The following is a 17,687-nucleotide window of genomic DNA, read 5'->3' as shown; positions in this document are numbered from 1 at the left end:
TTGGCCAGAGAAAAGGTGCCTTTAGCTGAAAGGGGAGTAGTTTGCACACCTAAACAATAAAACAAAACAGGTCAATAAAGATTTACATTATTTATGTCCTGTGCCTTATCACTGCAGCAATAGTATAAATATTAATTACAACCTGGCTACTCATAATCATCATTAAACGGTTCCTTACTATATACATGGAGTTCGGCAGCAATCTCCGATCTCCATGATATGAACTACGAGATGTGTGTCATACAAACATACATGCTGACTCCAAAGATCAATAAATTCTCCTCCAATTGCACTGTCTACGAGCGCTTCTAGACGCCATGCTATTTCTGCAGAAAAAAAAAACAGCTTCTGTCCTCCGGCAAAAACTCTTTATACATGAACTGCACTTATTGGTCACTGCCTTGGTGGCGTGTTCCCACCCTACCCACAGCCAGTGATAATTTCAAGCAAGCCGAATGTGTATTTTCAGTGTTTCAAGGCATTAACTCAGCTGGGAATCCAGACAGTCAAGTGATTAACACCTCCCACTGAGAGGTGCTAATGGGCGCTCTGTCTCACTCTGCCTGTCCAGTGATTATGTTAATGAAGCTAACATCTGAAAATCATTGGAAAAATCAGCTAGTGTAGAGTCAGCTTTCATAGATTGTCTTTGGGCTTGTCCTCAAGAGTTGGAGATGCAAAACAGTGTTGAAAACATTGGAGAAATCCAGGAGCATAATCCTGGCTGTAGTGCCTGCTTTGCAAATGTAGGATCAGACTCTGTAAGAATGTAGATTAGTGCATTTTACACACCTTTATGTGCCTAGTATGCAAAGTGCAATGGGTCCAGATATTTCATGGTCAGGGGCTTGAGTATATGGGAATGCATCCAGTAAACATGGTAATTTATGTTCAAACTCTATGATAGTGATATAATTGAGAACATCTCTGTATTTTACCCAAGAACTTTTGATACCTTTTTTTACCATTCTAAGAGCTCTCTAAACATGAGTAACATGGATGGCTGTCATATCAATGTTTTTAAAATTAATAAAGGCTTTCCTTAAAGGAATAGTTCACCCAAAAATGAAAATGTCCTCATCGTTTACTCACCCTCACGCCATCCCAGAAGTGTATGACGTTCTTTCTTCTGCAGAACATAAATGAAGATTTTAGGAAGAATATCTCTATACAATGCATATGGACCAAAGTGAATGGTGGCCAAAATTTTGAGGCTCCAGAAAGCACATAAAGGAAGCATAAAAATAATCCATATGACTACATGGTCTAATCCATGTCTTCCGAAGCGATCCAATCCCGGCATAGGAGTTGGACAGGCTAGCAAGGATGCTAGAAAAGCCATGGCCTCTAGCCTCAGTCACTAATGCGTCTCTTAAGGCCAGGAGAGGGAGGTTTACACACTGCACATCTACCACGTACCAGCTGGCTACCTTTACACTTGCCGCCTTAAACCTCACTCCCATTTGGATCACGGCACCAATGTTACTGGTCCTACTTGACCCGCCCCAAGCGGGTTTCAAACTGGGTATCCCTAGCATGGGAGTCAGACGTGCTAACAAGGAGGATACAAAGCCATGGCCATAGCCTCGGCCGCTAGGGCATCTCTTAATGCCAGGAGAGTGAGGTTTACAAACTGCACAGCCATCACGTACCAGCTGGCTACCATTGCACATGCACAGAGCGCTAGATGGAGCTAGGAAGTGTAATCAAGCTTGAGACTGCCAAGGAGACTGCAGATGTCAAGATTTATAGTAAAACAGGAGTTACGTTTTGGACTGTTCTCACCCAAAATTGATTGGATCGCTTCAGAAGACATATATTAAACCACTAGAGTGGTATGGATTACTTTTATGCTGCCTTTATATGCTTTTTGGGGCTTCACAATTTTGTTTACCATTCACTTGCATTGTATGGACCTACAGATCTAAAATATACTTCTAAAAATCTTCATTTGTGTTCTGAAGAACAAAGTAAGTCATACACATCTGGGATGGCATGAGGGTGAGTAAATGATGAGAGAATTTTTCATTTTTGGTAAACAATCACTTTAACTCTTTCCAAGACCTGTTTCAATGGATACATCCTATGCAATATTTTGTATGATACTTCTTTAACTTTGTTATTGAGACTAAATTTATTCTGTACTTTCCATTTTTTGTATCAAGATATACTTCCAAATCTTGTGCACTGCAAGTTGTCATGCACAACAAAGCGGCAGGATTCTCGTGCTTGGAAAGCGGTGCCGCTTTGACTGCCGCCTCTAACGTAACGAGGAATACAACATCATGTATAGATTTGACATTAATCTGAACTGAAATTGCTGAGATATGTGAATGGAATATGGTTAGTGATACAACCATTGGAAGTGATCATTTTCCAATAGTATGTGAACTAAATATTAATAGCTGTAAAATGGGGCATTACCTGCAAGGAAAATGGATGTATGATAAGCGGACTGGTCTTAATTTAATAATTATTGTGAGATAAATAGAGATAAAGTGATAAAAGACTCTGTGGAAACCTTCTGCAGATCTCTTTCTAATATGATATTAGAAGCAGCAACATTATATATACCTCAAAGAACTGCAGGTCAAAAAGTGAGGAAAATGCCATGGTGGACAGAAGAGTGTAACAGAGCAATTAGAGAAAGGAACACAGCATTTAAACAACTCAGGAAAAATGTAAACGTATAATTTGCTGGCATACAAAAAAGCAAGAGCAATGCAAGAAGAATTATTAAGTCTGCTAAGAGAACAGGATGGAGGAATTTTTGCTCTACTGTAGGTAAGGAAATGCATGTGAATAATAGATGGAATATGATAAGGAATATGAGTGGGAAAGGTAGAAAATCGATTCAAATACCAGTTTTAGTAGAAGATGATATTGTAGCTGTAACAGATATAGATAAAGCAAACATTTTGGAAAAGGCTTTAGAAGGATTCCACAGTATAGAATTGGGAGAAGAGTATGAATTAAGAAGAAGAGTTATTTTAGGAAACAATCCAGATATTATGAAGAAAAACAATAGTAATAGTTGTCTAGATATGGAATATACAATTAAAGAATTGAAAATTGCATTGCAAAACTGTGCTAATACTGCTCCTGGTCTAGATAGATTAAGCTATATAATGTTTAAACATTTATCAAACAATGTGTTATCACTGATACTAAAATTATTTAATAAGATATGGGAGGAAGGTATAATTCCAAAGGTTTGAAAGCAAGCAGTAATAATTCCTGTTGTGAAACCAGGGAAAGATCCAACCAAGTCAGGATGTTACTGTCCAATAGCATTAACTTGAAATGTGTGTAAATTAATGGGAAAGAATGATAGTTCAGAAGTTATCTTATAATCTAGAAAGAAAGGGTAAATATTCTAAATATCAATATGGATTCAGAAGCAGAAGATCAACAATGGATGCGCTAATTAAGATTAGTAATGATATAGAAAAGTCTATTATTATGAAAGAGGTTATGGCAGTGGTTTGGAGAGAGGGCCTGCTAATTAAAGCATCAAGACTAGGAATAGAAGGAAAAACGTATAATTGGTTACTACAGTTTTTATTTGATCGAACAGTTGTGGTACAGGTAGGTTCATGTTTATCCTCTATTTTCTCTGCTGAAAATGGTATTCCACAAGGTAGTGTCATTAGTCCATTGCGTTTTAACTTAATGGTTAATGATATACTTGCAAACTTAGGTCCAGGTATAGGGTGTGCTTTGTATGCAGATGACAGTGCCATATGGAAGAGAGGCCGAAACATTTCTCATGTGAATTTAAGTATGCAGACTGCTGTTAAAAAGGTGGAACAATGGTCAAATGATTGGAGATTTAAAATGTCAACAAGCAAATCATGTTGTATGTACTATACTCGGAAAAAAGAAATTCCCAATAATTTTGAATTATTACTCTATGGAAAATCAATAGAACGTGTGAAAGTATTTATGTATCTAGGTATGTGGTTTGATAGCCGTTATACATGGAAGAAACATATAGATGAAATGGATAAGAAATGTAGGAGAATTTTAAATCTGATGCGAGCAATAGCGAGGAAAGAATGGGGAGCAGAAAGAACATCATTATTGATGATATATCAAGCCATGATAAGGTCTGTGCTTGATTATGGATGCATGATTTATGGTGCTGCTTCAATAACGTTGTTCAGTCAATTAGACAAAATACAGTTCAGAGCTCTCAGAATATGTCTAGGAGCAGTTAAGTCGACATGGGTTAATGCTTTGTTAGTTGAGGCAAATGAAAGGCCAATGAATTTACGCAGAATAAAATTGCCGTTGGTATATTGGGCAACCTTGAAGTGCCATGCTGGAAGCCATATTGCTTCTGATGTTTTAAATAACTGTTGGGACTATGGAAAGGAAAGGGTTTTGGGTGGATTATAAATTATGTATATTTAATATTGAATGCATCACCTGTATGGAGTGAAGTTCCGTCATGGATATTCCCTAATGTAGAAATAGATTTGGAGATACTAGATAAGAGAAGAGAATGGGAAGAAATAGGACACATTAAATATAATGTAAATAAGCATATCAAGGAAAGATTTTATACAAGAACTCAAATATGGTTCAAGAGACCCAAATCTAGGGATTACAGGAGTGGGAGTCAAAGAGACTAACATCAGAGTTGTCAATATATGCTGTAGAAAAAAAAATGGTTGCTATTATTATAGGATTAATGTGGGTAGAGGAGATAAGACCAGAGTGGTGGTGTGTTCTGATTCTGCATCTGTTTTAAAAACACTTTCTACCCGGCAGTCATCAAGGAAAGATCTGATTAATTAAATATTTACGTTGCTGTGGCAAATACATAGGAAAGGAGTGGAAGTAGGATTCTGGTGAGTACCAGCGCAGGGATGTCTGGTAATGAAGTGGCAGATGAGCTAGCTAAAAATACTTTAAAAAGGAAAGAAGTGGGTGTTAGCGTTCCTTTGGTTAAAGGTGATATTAAATCCATTGTAAGGAAAAATATTGTTAAAGAATGGCAAGAGGTTTGGAATAATGATTGTAAGGGTAGACATTTATATAAGACAAAAAACAAACAAAAATGGTAGATAGTAAAAGGAATATTTGTGGAAGAAATAGGAAAGTAGAGGTTATAATAACTAGGTTATTATAAGACTTGGGCATTCAGGTTTGAATTCATCACTGTATATAATTGGAGTACATGAAAATGGTTTATGTGAGTATTGTGGAGGAAAAGAAACAGTTGAGCATGTAATATTTGAATGTAGTAGGTATGAAAAGGAGAGAAGAGAGTTAATATTACATTTAAATAAAAAAAGGTCAAAAATGTAAGGATTTTGAATTTTTTTGGGTTGGGAGTATAACAGGGATCAAGTTGGGTACAGGATTTTGATGCAGTACTTAAATAGTACAGGTTTGAATAAAGTAATTTAATATACACAGGGTTGGGAGTAACGGAATACATGTAACAGGATTATGTATTTAAAATACAAAATATAAGTAACTGTATTCCACTACAGTTACAGTTTAAATCATTGGTAATTAGAATACAGTTACATTCAAAAAGTATTTTGATTACTGAAGAGATTACTTTGCATTTTATTGTCATTTGTTTCATTTAATATTTAGTCCTTTCAGATGGAAAACATTATACATATAAATGATGCGATCCAAAGTGCGTTTGAACAGCGGTGAAACACTTTCTTATGATGTGTTACATTCATATGAGCAGACAGAGAAGTACGTTTGAAGTAAGTTTGGAGAAGAAGAAATAGAAATAAAACTTGTGTAAATTGTCAGCTTTACGCTAAGCTAAAATGCTATTTCTAGCCATTTTACATGCACGTTACCAGACACGATCATATTTTTTATCAGTAAAATTCACGTTGGATCATAATTTCTTTTTTTCTAGTAAGACCTTTGATATTAGGGCAAAAATCGTATTCTTGATAATAATTTCTGTATTGTTTTCCTGTTAAAATATCTAAAAATCCTTAAAACAAGATCAGTTAGATTGATCTTGTTTTAGAAACAACACTGCATAAGATATTTAGGTTTTTCAGAGAATGTATTTTTAACATGTGTATTTTGTCTTACTGTACTGGCAGAGTTTTTATAGTCAAAACAAGTGAAAAAATCTACCAGTGCTGAAGAAGTAATCCAAAGTATTTATAATACATTACTGACCTTGAGTAATCTAACGGAATATGTTACAATTGACATTTTACAGCATGTATTCTGTAATCTGTAGTGGAATACATTTCAAAAGTAACCCTCCCAACCCTGAATATACATTAGATTAATGATGCCATTCCACACTTTTAGGATCATGAGGGGTTCTGTGTGGAGGATGGAGGAGCTGAACACGCAGCACCATCTGAATCATGAGGTCTTGATTGAACTAGAGAAGGGACAAGGCATCTTTATTTTTAAGGGAGTTGTGTAAGAAAGCAGGGAGAGAAGGAAAACGAAAGAATGGAATGTTAAAGGAAAAGATTAACTAAATAAATCATGATTGCATTACAGTTCAGTAGGTGGCGACATAAACATAGACTGCGAATCGCCAAAAAAAAAAAAAAAAAAAAAAAGAAGAAGAAGAAGAAGAAGAAGAAGAAGGTTCTGTTCCGTCCAGCGCCCTCTGGTGGATTGCTGTATCCTCTAGCGGAAGTTGTCGAATGTTTAGTTTATTATTCATATCAACGATGGCGTCTCAGCAGCAGCAGATGGGAACTAACAATCCTCAGATGGCAGCACAAGCGGCAATTTTACAGCAGACTCAAGCACAGCAGCCACAACAGCAACTCAGTCAACAGCAAGATTTTGACCCCGTTCACAGATTCAAAATGTTGATTCCACAGCTCAAAGAGAGTTTACAGGTTTGTTGGAAGTATTTCACTGGGCTTGGGATCTAAACACATTATATAGAACTGATATTTCTATTTATTTGTTGTTGTTTTCAGAATGTCATGACAATCGCTTCCTTAAATTTTGGACATAATACTGCAATTGACAACGGCCAACGAACAACAGAGTAAGTTTCTTTTGAAACTCTTTCTGAATTGTAATCATCAGACACATACAGTTTCTCATGAAACACCTCAGAGTCACTAATAAAAAAATACCATGGTTATTATTATAGTTCTTTGGACATGGTCCTTCGAAATGTACAATGGTGATATTGTATTCTTTGGAGTACCTTGTAAATACTGTGGTTCATGAATATAGTAATCCTTTAGTATCATAGTATATTGTATATCAGAGTATTACTATCCGACACATGGTACTGCCATAGTGCTTGTTTGTAAGGAGTGTCTTTACGTAACTTTCACCTTCAATGTAATTCTTTTGTTAAACCTTCACTGCCATGACAGTGTTTTATGGACAAAAACATTAACACAATTCACTTTACAATTTTTAGAAAGGGTAATGATGCAGCCGTGCAGCGGTTTGACAAGAGTTTGGAGGAGTTTTATGCCCTCTGTGATCAGCTGGAGCTCTGTTTGGTAAGAAACACATTTTCAGCTATACTATGGGATGTACTGTGTTTTCATTGGAAACACAAAAAAACATCATGCATGGTATTGTGTCACCATGCAACTTCAAAGCTACACAAAGGTAGCATGAAATGAATCCATAAGACTCCAGTGGTTTAATCCATGTCTTTAGAAGCATTCCAATCCATTTTGTGTGAGAACAGACCAAAACGTAACTCCTGTATTACTATAATTCTTGACATCAGCACTCTCTTTGGGGATCATGATTTAAAGCTTGATTACATTTCCTATAGTGCCAAATAGTGCTCTGCACATCAAGCACTAGGAAGTGTAATCGAGCTTGAAATCATGATCATGCCTGAAGACTGCAATGGCAAGATGTACAGTGAAAAATGAGTTATATTTTGCTCTGTTCTCACCCAAAACTGCTTAGCTTGCTTTAGAAGACATGGAGTAAACTGTTGGCATCATTTGGATTACTTTTATGCTCCTTTATGTGATTTAAAGTTTTTGTCGGCATTCACTTGCATTGTATGGACGTACAGAGCAGAAATTTTCATTGAAAGTCATACACATCTGGGATGGCATGAGGGTGAGTAAATGATGCAAGAATTTAAATGTTTGGGTGAACTGTTACTTTAACAGATTCTTGTTCTCTTTTTGTCTTCAGCGGCTGGCCCACGAGTGCCTCTCGCAGAGCATCGACAGCACAAAGCATTCTCCCAATCTCGTACCTACAGCCACCAAGCCAGACACGGTGCAAACAGAGTCTCTGTCTTACTCACAGTATCTAAGTATGATAAAATCACAGATTTCATGTGCTAAAGACATCCATAATGCTCTTTTGGAGTGTTCAAAAAAGATTGCTGGAAAGGGCCAGGGAGCTTGTAATTAGTAATTGACAAATGTATTTATTTTCCATTAATATGTCTTTGTGTTTTTCATAACTTTTTGATGTTGTTTGAATTTTTTTTTTTTTTTTTTTACTTTTCATTTGGATTTGTCTTGTTTACTTTAGCTATTGTGACCCAAATGTTCTTGAATGGTATATATGTTTTGTAGTGTATTAAAATGAATTTGCAGTAAATCAAACTTGCTAGATAACATGGCAGATCTATGTTCTTTTCTCTGTGGAATTAGTTGTTACAAAAATAACAAGAGTAACCTCTACTTCTTTTGGACATTTAACTGTACTTCCTACATTGCAAGTTGGTACCTTTACTGTACCAGAGTAATTTTTCTCTTTAAAAAAAGCTGTACAATTAATAAATAAATAAAACTCAGATAATTAATAGCCTAGTTCCAGTTGGGTTGCTGGTCACCAAATTTAAATATGTTAACTTCACCACACAAAAATATCACTTTGTAGTTACTGGAGGCTAATTTTATCACTGCACTAAATTTTCCGAACACGAACATATAATACAGAATTGCTGGTAAGCCAGGATTCACCAGGGTTAATTGACCAGGTCAAGTGATATTGTTAGTTTATTTTCTGAATACGTTTTTTTATTTTTTATATTCTGAATCCTGTTGTTCCAGCACAAGAGTGAATGAGTGTATTAAGCAGTCCAACAGATTACTTGCCATCAAGCAGCTTCTTATTAATGACTTGCAGTCACAGGTCTCCCTTAAAATAGAAATAACACTAGTAAAGTTTATCTGACTGTCACATACTTAAGCCAATAATTTAGTAGGATACAGGGTTCGGTTATGGAAAACCTGGAAATATCAGGGATATTTAAAATAGTGTTTTCCAAGCCTGGAAAAGTCATATAAATTAATGAAATCTTAAAAGTCATGGAATTTTCTATAGAGAAAATATATATATATATATATATTTTTTTTTTCTTCTAGTTTTTCACTACTCTAAAATATTTTATGAGCTAGATTTTTCTATTGCTTTTGTGTATATAACATGCTCGCAATAAAACACGCTCCAAAGCCATTGTTCAGTTTGTCAATGAATCATTCTTTTGAGTCGGTTCTATTCACTGAATTAGTTAAACTGTCCATAAATAGGTCAAAATTATTCATTACCATATTGGTCTGAATCAAAATTATTCTTAAAAATTTCCTGGAGAAGTCATGGAAATTCAGTGGTATGGGGAAAACAGCTTGGTCCCCAAAATAAATAATGGATAAACCACTCAGAGTCAGGATTTCAATCAGCTGGAGAGAATTTACTGAAGTTGTTGTCTGCAGTTTCAACATGCATGAACAGAGTGAAAGTCAGAAGTGAAAACTACTTAACATAAGAGACATCAGTAATTATATTCATATGCAAAAATGTAATTGTTACAGGGTTTTTTTAAGATTCTGACAGGTTACAATATGAAAACAGATTCTAGATCCGCCTTCAAACAGGCAATAATTAGGTAGTCGTACCATTAATCAAGTTGTCATCATAGGTCTAGTAGACTTGTATGCAGGTGTCAGAGGTTAGCTATTAGTTGTGAATATTTCTCTTCCTGAAGTTCCAAATATTTTGCTTTGCTAGAGTCACATGTTAAAAATGTACTATAACACATCTACAACTAGATAATTTAGACAGGGTAGCAGGGTAGCCACAGCCTTTATATGGCCTAGGTTGGAATGCAGGTCTCACCATCAGCAAAATAATAAGGGGAAAAAAAGTAGAGAAAGAACAGAAGCCTAAAGTCTGACTGAATACAGAATTACTTTAAGGAATATTTAATTTGGCCTACTAATACACAAAAGTTGTAAAATGTACTCCAAAATAATTAATGATTAAAATAAAAAATATATCAATGGTTACTTTTACGAACCATGAATAGAAACAATAATATTAGAGTAAAATTATACTAATGCCATGAACTCTGTTTGTACATTCAGATATGAAATGAAGAGTGAATCAAGTGGTTAGTTAATGGTTGATTAAATACATGATTGTTGAATATATATATATATATATATATATACACCGATCAGCCACAACATTAAAACTTCTGACTAATATTGTGTAGGTCCCACTCGTGCCACCAAAACAGCGCCAACCCGCACCTCAGAACAGCATTCTGAGATTATATTCTTCTCACCACAATTGCACAGAGTGGTTATCTGAGTTACCGGAGACTTTGTCAGTTCGAACCAGTCTGGCCATTCTCTGTTGCCCTCTCTCATCAACAAGGTGTTTCCGTCCACAGAACTGCCGCTCACTGGATGTTTTTTGTTTCTGGCACCATTCAGAGTAAATTCTAGAGACTGTTGTGTGTGAAAATCCCAGGAGATCAGCAGTTACAGAAATACTCAAACCAGCCCATCTGGCACCAACAATCATCCATGCGATTATCTAATCAGCGAATCATGTGGCAGCAGTACAATGCAGTGATTTGGACCGTGGCATGATTGCTGATGCCAGAAGGGCTGGTTTTTACACAATATTTGGCAGGCGGTTTTAATGTTGTGGCAGATCGGTGTATTCAATATGTATGTATGTGGCTATTTATGAATAAATGTAATACAATTTAAATGCATATTTTTTAGGAGCTGGGCTAATGAATAATCACTGTTACTGCATTCCTGGCACAGGCCCTCAATCACACCTCAGATAACATAAATATTACATGTACATGTAAGAAGAAAGTTAATTGATTAGAATAAAGATACATAATCATAAAATATATGGATGATTATGAATGTGGAAGATAAGAGAAAATAGGTGAAACAAAAGTAGATTAAAAAAAAAAAAAAAAAAAAACCAACAGTGGTCAAAACAGGTGGGAATCCTGACAATAGGTACACACACACACACACACACACACACAAAAAAAAAAAACATTTGTTGGCTCAAAAAACAATGTATTAAAAAATAACTTCTCAGAAACGTGGCCTTCATACTAATAACATTTTAGCTGTACTTGATTTGCATTACAACACAAAATGTCAATTTTAAGGTGAACTTAGAGTGATACATAAAGAAGATTAATTATTGTGAGTTCCTTGAACTTCTTTGGCTTAAGATTTTAAGTACTACTAACTCAAATGATAAAGATAAAGGGGTAGAGAGCCCATCCACTGAAAAAAGAATCACAGTGCTTAAACTAAGGACATTTTTAGATGTGCCTGCACCATGTGGTTAAAATTATACAAAATTATATATTTTTAAGTGTCAATTATTGCCTCCTTTCTTAACTTTGCTTAACATCATAAACTAACTTGAATGTTGTTCAGTGAACTATTTTGTTGTTTGGAAGTAAAATAGACTCAAGAAGCATGACTTTAAACGTCTTGGGATTATGATTACAAATTTTTAGGATGTTTAGTGTCAATTTTGTTAAACCCTCTAAGTCATCAGAGCAAAAATATGTAACATTACAGTATGAAATGCGTACGGTTTTCCCTCGTGTAGTTCCACTTTCTTCCATTAGCGGCGCTAGAAAATCCTGTGTCTGATTGTCTAAACAAAGAAGAAGTCGTGCCTTTGATTTGATTGGTCGTGTCGTTGCTCAGCGGTATTATGTTTATGAACGCAACTGTCAACAAAGTATGAAAGCTTTGCTACATTGATCATATTTATTGAGAACACTCTCGATGTAAGGAATGAAGAATAAAAGGGTGAAACCCTCAAAGGGCATAAGCAACAGAAAAAGTGGTAACTAACATTCTTTTAGAGGCTATTTGTTGTTAAACGCTATTACAATAGAGTTTTTTTAAAACCACAAACCTTAGAGAGGATAAAGGCTGTGTCTCAAAACCTAGTGTGTACTCTCAGTAGACAGCTTACTTGGTTTTGAGACATAAAGTCAAGTCTCATGCTTATATTTGTTGCTGGTAAAGTGTAAAACTTTGACTGCTTGTTAAAAAATATATTCTAAGAAACCCTTTCTAATCAAAAGTTTAGAAGTTTGGAAAAGTCTGCTTTAAATGTATGTTTTCTACATAAATATCTTAATAATTTTGCTCACTCTATGTTATTTTGAATCTTCCCAGTGCTCAGTGATGTGTCTCCATCCACCAGTATTCCTCCTTTAGTGGAGGGGCAGCTGAGATGTTTCCTCAGGTTTACAGTAAGTAAAGTGCTGTGGACCATCGTCAAACCTCCTCCTGTGACTCTGATCCGACTGCGATGGTGGGGAGAGTCTTCCAATGGCACCTTCTTTAGGCCCAGAGATGGACACGTTGAACAGAAAGGGTTTAAATCCACTGCCCGCTTTCCAGTAAGATGTGGACCAAAACAGCTTACGTCTTATCTCACAGGTGACGGATGAGACAGTTGACTCGAATTCACATGAGACATTATCATGACAGCATATGTTCACTGGTTGATTTTCCTTTGAGTATGTGCAGGTTTATTCATGTGAAGCAAACAGGACTATTACATATGTTTGGTGATTAATTTAACAGTATTGTTTTGTTCACAGATATGGGCTCATTGGTGCTGGATGTGCTTACAAAGGTTGATCATTTGCCTATCGCTCGAGTTCAAATCCCTGGGATTGCCCGACTCTCTTTGTCTCACTCCATACATGGATATTTCACTCTTATTTCCCCGACATCTGAAAAACTTGGGGAACTCCAGGTGGGCATGATGCTTAGCTGAAATACTGGGTATAACTCCTAGATCTATTTGCTTTTGCTTTGCAGTTTATCAGCTGTTTTTTTTTTTGTGTTATATCTGTGTTTTCTTAGATTTTGTTTTTTATTTATTGTTGGTTGGCATTTTAATTGTGCATTATTGTTTCATGTGTACCATAGATCACACTTGCTCTGGAACCATTAACGGAAGGATATGACAGCAGTAGCTCAGTACCTACGACAGATATGAGCCTTGATGCCCAGGCTCCTGCACTAATAACTGACCAGAACATGCCTGTGGTGACATCATTGGATCAACCTCTCCCGAGTAACACTGAGAAGGAGACAGTTGGTGGCAGTTCTAACCACATGCCCCAGTTTGTTTGTTTAAACCTTTTTTTTTTGCTCTTTTGATTGTTGAAAGACCGTTGTGGAATAAAATCTGTTGCAAATGATTTCTTTAATCTTAATTAATTTTTGTTTTAGGGGGAAGGATTACCTGTATCTTCAAGAAAGCAGTAACATCATGCCATCTTTCTCTACTGGAAAACCTAAAGTTATTCCAGCTCAAACTCTCCCAGCAAACGGCCAATCATCTGTCAACCTTTTGTCAGGTATTTTTGTCACATTACTGTGAAGGCACACAGCAAAATTTTGGCTTAATACTTGGATGACATATTTACACTATTTAGATTCATCCTGAGACATTTTATATGTAGCTTGTATGAGTGCTCAGTTTCAAAATGTTGCAGCACTCTACCAAATTTTTTTTTTCCTTTACAGACATTTATGGTCATTTTGGCAGCTCTGAAGACAAATATACCAAAATACAGAAATATATATGCAAGTTACAGTATTTAATAGGGCTGGGTATTGAAACATTTCCCCATTTCGATTAGATTCTGATTAACGCTTTCGATTCTAATTCAATTCCATATCGATTCAAGCGGGTAAATTTCAGTTATGTGTCCATTTTGGTTACATATGAAATAAATGCTGTTAATTATACTGGGGACCTTCTAACAAGGTACATTATGAAAATATTAATTTTATTAATTATATATATTTTTATTTTTATTTTTTTTGGTCACATTTTAGCTTTTTAAAAATGAACAGATCCATGTATTCCATCAATAAATATGTTATACTGCATATATTATATTTTTTTACTATACTATTATATGTTTATTTTTTAATTTATACTACTTTTAAGTATAGACCTTGTTCACACTAGTGCCATCTTTGATTTTTAATGGGAATGACAACGAGGCTGTGAGGGATAGACTTACAGTCTCTTCAATGGCACGAACGGTATAGAGCTGTAAAAAGCCCGTAGATCACATCTGATTTTCCACAGCTCATGTTGTCTGGAGTTCTTTGTCAACTGAATGTTCTTGGACAGACATTTTATCAATGTTTTGTCTGTGGAAATAACCAAAAACACTTTAAACTGCAGTACAGCCCATTGAAGTGACTGTAAGTCTATCCCTCATAGCCTCGTTGTCATTCCTATTAAAAATCAAAGATGGCGCTAGCGTGAATAAGGTCTTTGATTTGTTGAACACCTGCTAAAAACCGGTACTGTCTCTTTAAGAAAACTGGCAGTTCTGTAAAGAGCACCTAAATTTCACAAGAATTGGAAACTACGTCACTGCAGGGTACAGCTTCTTCTGCTACAGGTTTGCGGCTATTGGCTGTAGTTAATATTTACCTCTAATAATGCTTCTTATCTCTTCTGCATAGTCAGTTTTACACATAATATACACAGAAATGATTTATCATCTTTTCCCAACTGATTCGGCTGTTCAGGCCGCAGTCTCTTTTGAGTTTATGTGCTCAAATGCAGCGCTGCGATGGTTTCTTCACCAGCTCCCGTTTCAGCAGGAATATTCTTTCAACAATTTCCCTCCTCTCATCACCATATCACGGGAAATAAATGTTAAAAAGCTAAATATACACAGATCACAGCACAGATGCAAAAATACAAATAAAATTCAGTATGTCTAACTGAACCTCGTATGTAACTCCCAAAAATATTAAATGCTGTTTTTAATAGTATAAATAATTAAATTTTGTTAGTCATCTTGTCCCGTTTAAAATGTATTTACCTATTTTCATAAATGATATACAGTGTACATGAACACCGCCATCCCAGTAAAAGATCAACAGACAGCAATAAGGAACTGTGCAATAATGTATTTAATACTAATTATAATAACAACATGTACATAAATTGGCATAAGCACTACATCGATTATTACAGCACAGGTTTACAGACTTTAAGATAACGATGAGCAGCCATAAGAGCCATTACAGTTTAACAGAGTAATAATATTAGCTACATAATAAAAAAATATTAAAAATGAAAAGAAAAAAAAACTTTATCATACTTAGCTTTATGATGGTGTCAGAAGCATGTGAATGAGATGAAATATCGGAGAGAGAGATGACAGAAGTGTCCCTGTTTATGAAAGTGTCCCTGTTTATGAAAGTGTCCATGGTGCGAGTGATCATCTGTACAGGGAGGGGAGCAGGCTGCTGATGATTTTCTCCACACACAATGTGCTGTTATCACTTGCAATAATAAAGAGACAGAGAATGAAATGACAGCGAATTCACAAGTTATTTATTACCGGTGTAGTCTAGGGCTAGCAGCAGCTCAAATTTCTCACTGAATATGCTGGATTCAGTCACGTTATCTTCTTTTACCACAATCAAGCTCCGAATTAGCTCTGTAGAGTTGACAATAAAGCAAAAAGTCAGATCAAACATTTACACGCTATTTAATTTGTTTGAAGACTTTGATTTCAGCAGATCTTGCTCACATTTCAATGGCCGTTGTTAATACCGGAAGTAAGTTTACCCTGTGAGGGGCACCCCCGGAAGCAACAACCCCAGAAGTGTGAAATTGGCCTGTTGAGCGCATATTAACAAGAGAGAACTCTAATGGCTTCTTTACCTCATCCGTGCTTTGTGTGATAAGAATTTAATGTTGTTTTGTTTTTTGTATTTGATCAACAACTGACTGTAAAAAACAGAAAGGGAATTAAGAGAGACATTATTCAATGACAAATGGATTGCATGGAAATTTGGTTATAAATGCAAGTGATTTTGTTCTCATTGTAGTAGAGGGCTGTGCATAATGTAAAAAAAATCGATCTAGGGATTTAAGAATCAATATCGGGGCCTGGGTAGCTCGTGAGTATTGACGCTGATAACCACCCCTGGAGTCGTGAGTTCGAATCCAGGGTGTGCTGTGTCACTCCAGCCAGGTCTCCTAAGCAACCAAATTGGCCCGGTTGCTAGGGAGGGTAAAGTCACATGGGGTAACCTCCTTGTGGTCGTGATTAGTGGTTCTCGCTCTCAGTGGGGTGCGTGGTAAGTTGTGCGTGGATCGTGGAGAGTGGCATGAGCCTCCACATGCTGTGAGTCTCCGCGGTGTCATGAACAACGAGCCACGTGATAAGATGCGCGGATTGACGGTCTCAGAAGCGGAGGCAACTGAGTCTTGTCCTCTGCCACCCGTATTGAGGTGAGTAACCGTGCCACCACGAGGACCTACTAAGTAGTGGGAATTGGGCATTCCAAATTGGGAAGAAAAGGGGATTAAAAAAAAAAAAAAAGAATCAATATCAAGATCGTTCAAATGAAGATTGCGATGCTTCGGAAAAATCTATATTTTTACCCAGTCCTAGTATTTATTAAATTACAGAGTAAATAATGTATCAAGTATTTATTTGTTTGTTTATTTATATCAACTTGAATTTTCCAGTTCTTCTGGAGCGTGGTAGCAAGCTCAGAAATGCCATGGTGGTTTCAGCCTTAAAGACAGATGTAGAGTCAGATGTTCCTCTGAAGGATATTATCCAGCCCATTTCCAGAGACAACACTGAAGCTTTGTATGGACTCCATTTACATATCACAATATTTCCTTCAAATACCAATGAAAGGTCCAAATAGACAACAGAATAGCAGAATGTAGATGATAAATTGTATTAAACAGCTGGTTCCTCCTAAAGGCCACCCAGACCTTCATCAGGACAGTTTCTGGAGAACATCCTTCAGTCCGAACTCCAGCATCCTTCTCACGACCTTGATGAAGCAAGTCAACATGAAGCCAACACAGAGGACATGGCTGTGGATCTCCTTCTGGGAAGGTTGCCAAGTTTACGATTATTTTAGTGAACGAAAATCGTTTACTTTGGTTAAAAATGCTTGATGGATTTTTTTCCCCTTTAATAATTGTTTTCACAGAGCTAGCTGAGTTGAATTTTTATTTCCTTGCCATTGTTTGCAAGATATGTCTGTTAAAAACATGTAACTTCTCCTCAGTGTTAATGGATCAGCGCTGCAGTTCTGGGATGGAGAGGGTTCACCTCCAGAGTCTCTATCTGATCACAGTAGTGTGCTTATGGACAGTGAGCTCAATGACCCTCAATATGATCAAAGTCTTCTAGAGAACCTCTTCTACAAAAATTCTGTAAGACATCTGATCAACAACTCAAATAAGTGCTCTCATGCAATGCCCATCATATGTATTTTCCACAAAACTTTCCATGTGTAAATTTAGTTTTTCCTTTTTCAGGTATCAGATGAATGTTTGGAAGAGGACCATCAGAGGAAAGACACTGCAGGGAAGAAAGTGCACACAAGCCCAGATAAAAATGCTCG

The 17,687-nt window shown here is 36.2% G+C and overlaps 2 protein-coding genes across 2 annotated transcripts in view; both read left to right on the top strand.

The window, feature by feature from the left end:
* The first annotated feature begins 6,660 nt into the window (after positions 1-6,660).
* LOC127429588 (mediator of RNA polymerase II transcription subunit 29) lies at positions 6,661-9,426 on the top strand. Its single transcript, XM_051678710.1, has 4 exons — positions 6,661-6,860; positions 6,945-7,015; positions 7,403-7,487; positions 8,149-9,426. Exons 1-4 carry the CDS (start codon positions 6,687-6,689, stop codon positions 8,371-8,373), a joined length of 555 nt encoding a protein of 184 aa, XP_051534670.1. The 5' UTR covers positions 6,661-6,686; the 3' UTR covers positions 8,374-9,426.
* Positions 9,427-11,931: 2,505 nt separating this feature from the next.
* The window catches only part of LOC127429538 (C2 domain-containing protein 3-like), a 43,721-nt gene continuing 37,965 nt past the window's right edge, over positions 11,932-17,687 (top strand). The window contains exons 1-9 of the mRNA XM_051678645.1: positions 11,932-12,093; positions 12,432-12,698; positions 12,863-13,020; positions 13,197-13,393; positions 13,503-13,630; positions 16,789-16,915; positions 17,036-17,173; positions 17,349-17,496; positions 17,602-17,687. Of these exons, the coding sequence (XP_051534605.1) occupies positions 12,042-12,093; positions 12,432-12,698; positions 12,863-13,020; positions 13,197-13,393; positions 13,503-13,630; positions 16,789-16,915; positions 17,036-17,173; positions 17,349-17,496; positions 17,602-17,687 (1,301 nt within the window). The 5' untranslated portion in view covers positions 11,932-12,041. The remainder of the gene's footprint in view (positions 12,094-12,431; positions 12,699-12,862; positions 13,021-13,196; positions 13,394-13,502; positions 13,631-16,788; positions 16,916-17,035; positions 17,174-17,348; positions 17,497-17,601) is intronic.

Source organism: Myxocyprinus asiaticus, chromosome 39 (assembly GCF_019703515.2).
Source record: "Myxocyprinus asiaticus isolate MX2 ecotype Aquarium Trade chromosome 39, UBuf_Myxa_2, whole genome shotgun sequence".
In the NCBI taxonomy this organism is placed as follows: Eukaryota; Metazoa; Chordata; class Actinopteri; order Cypriniformes; family Catostomidae; genus Myxocyprinus; species Myxocyprinus asiaticus.
This window is presented reverse-complemented; position numbering and strand designations above follow the sequence as displayed.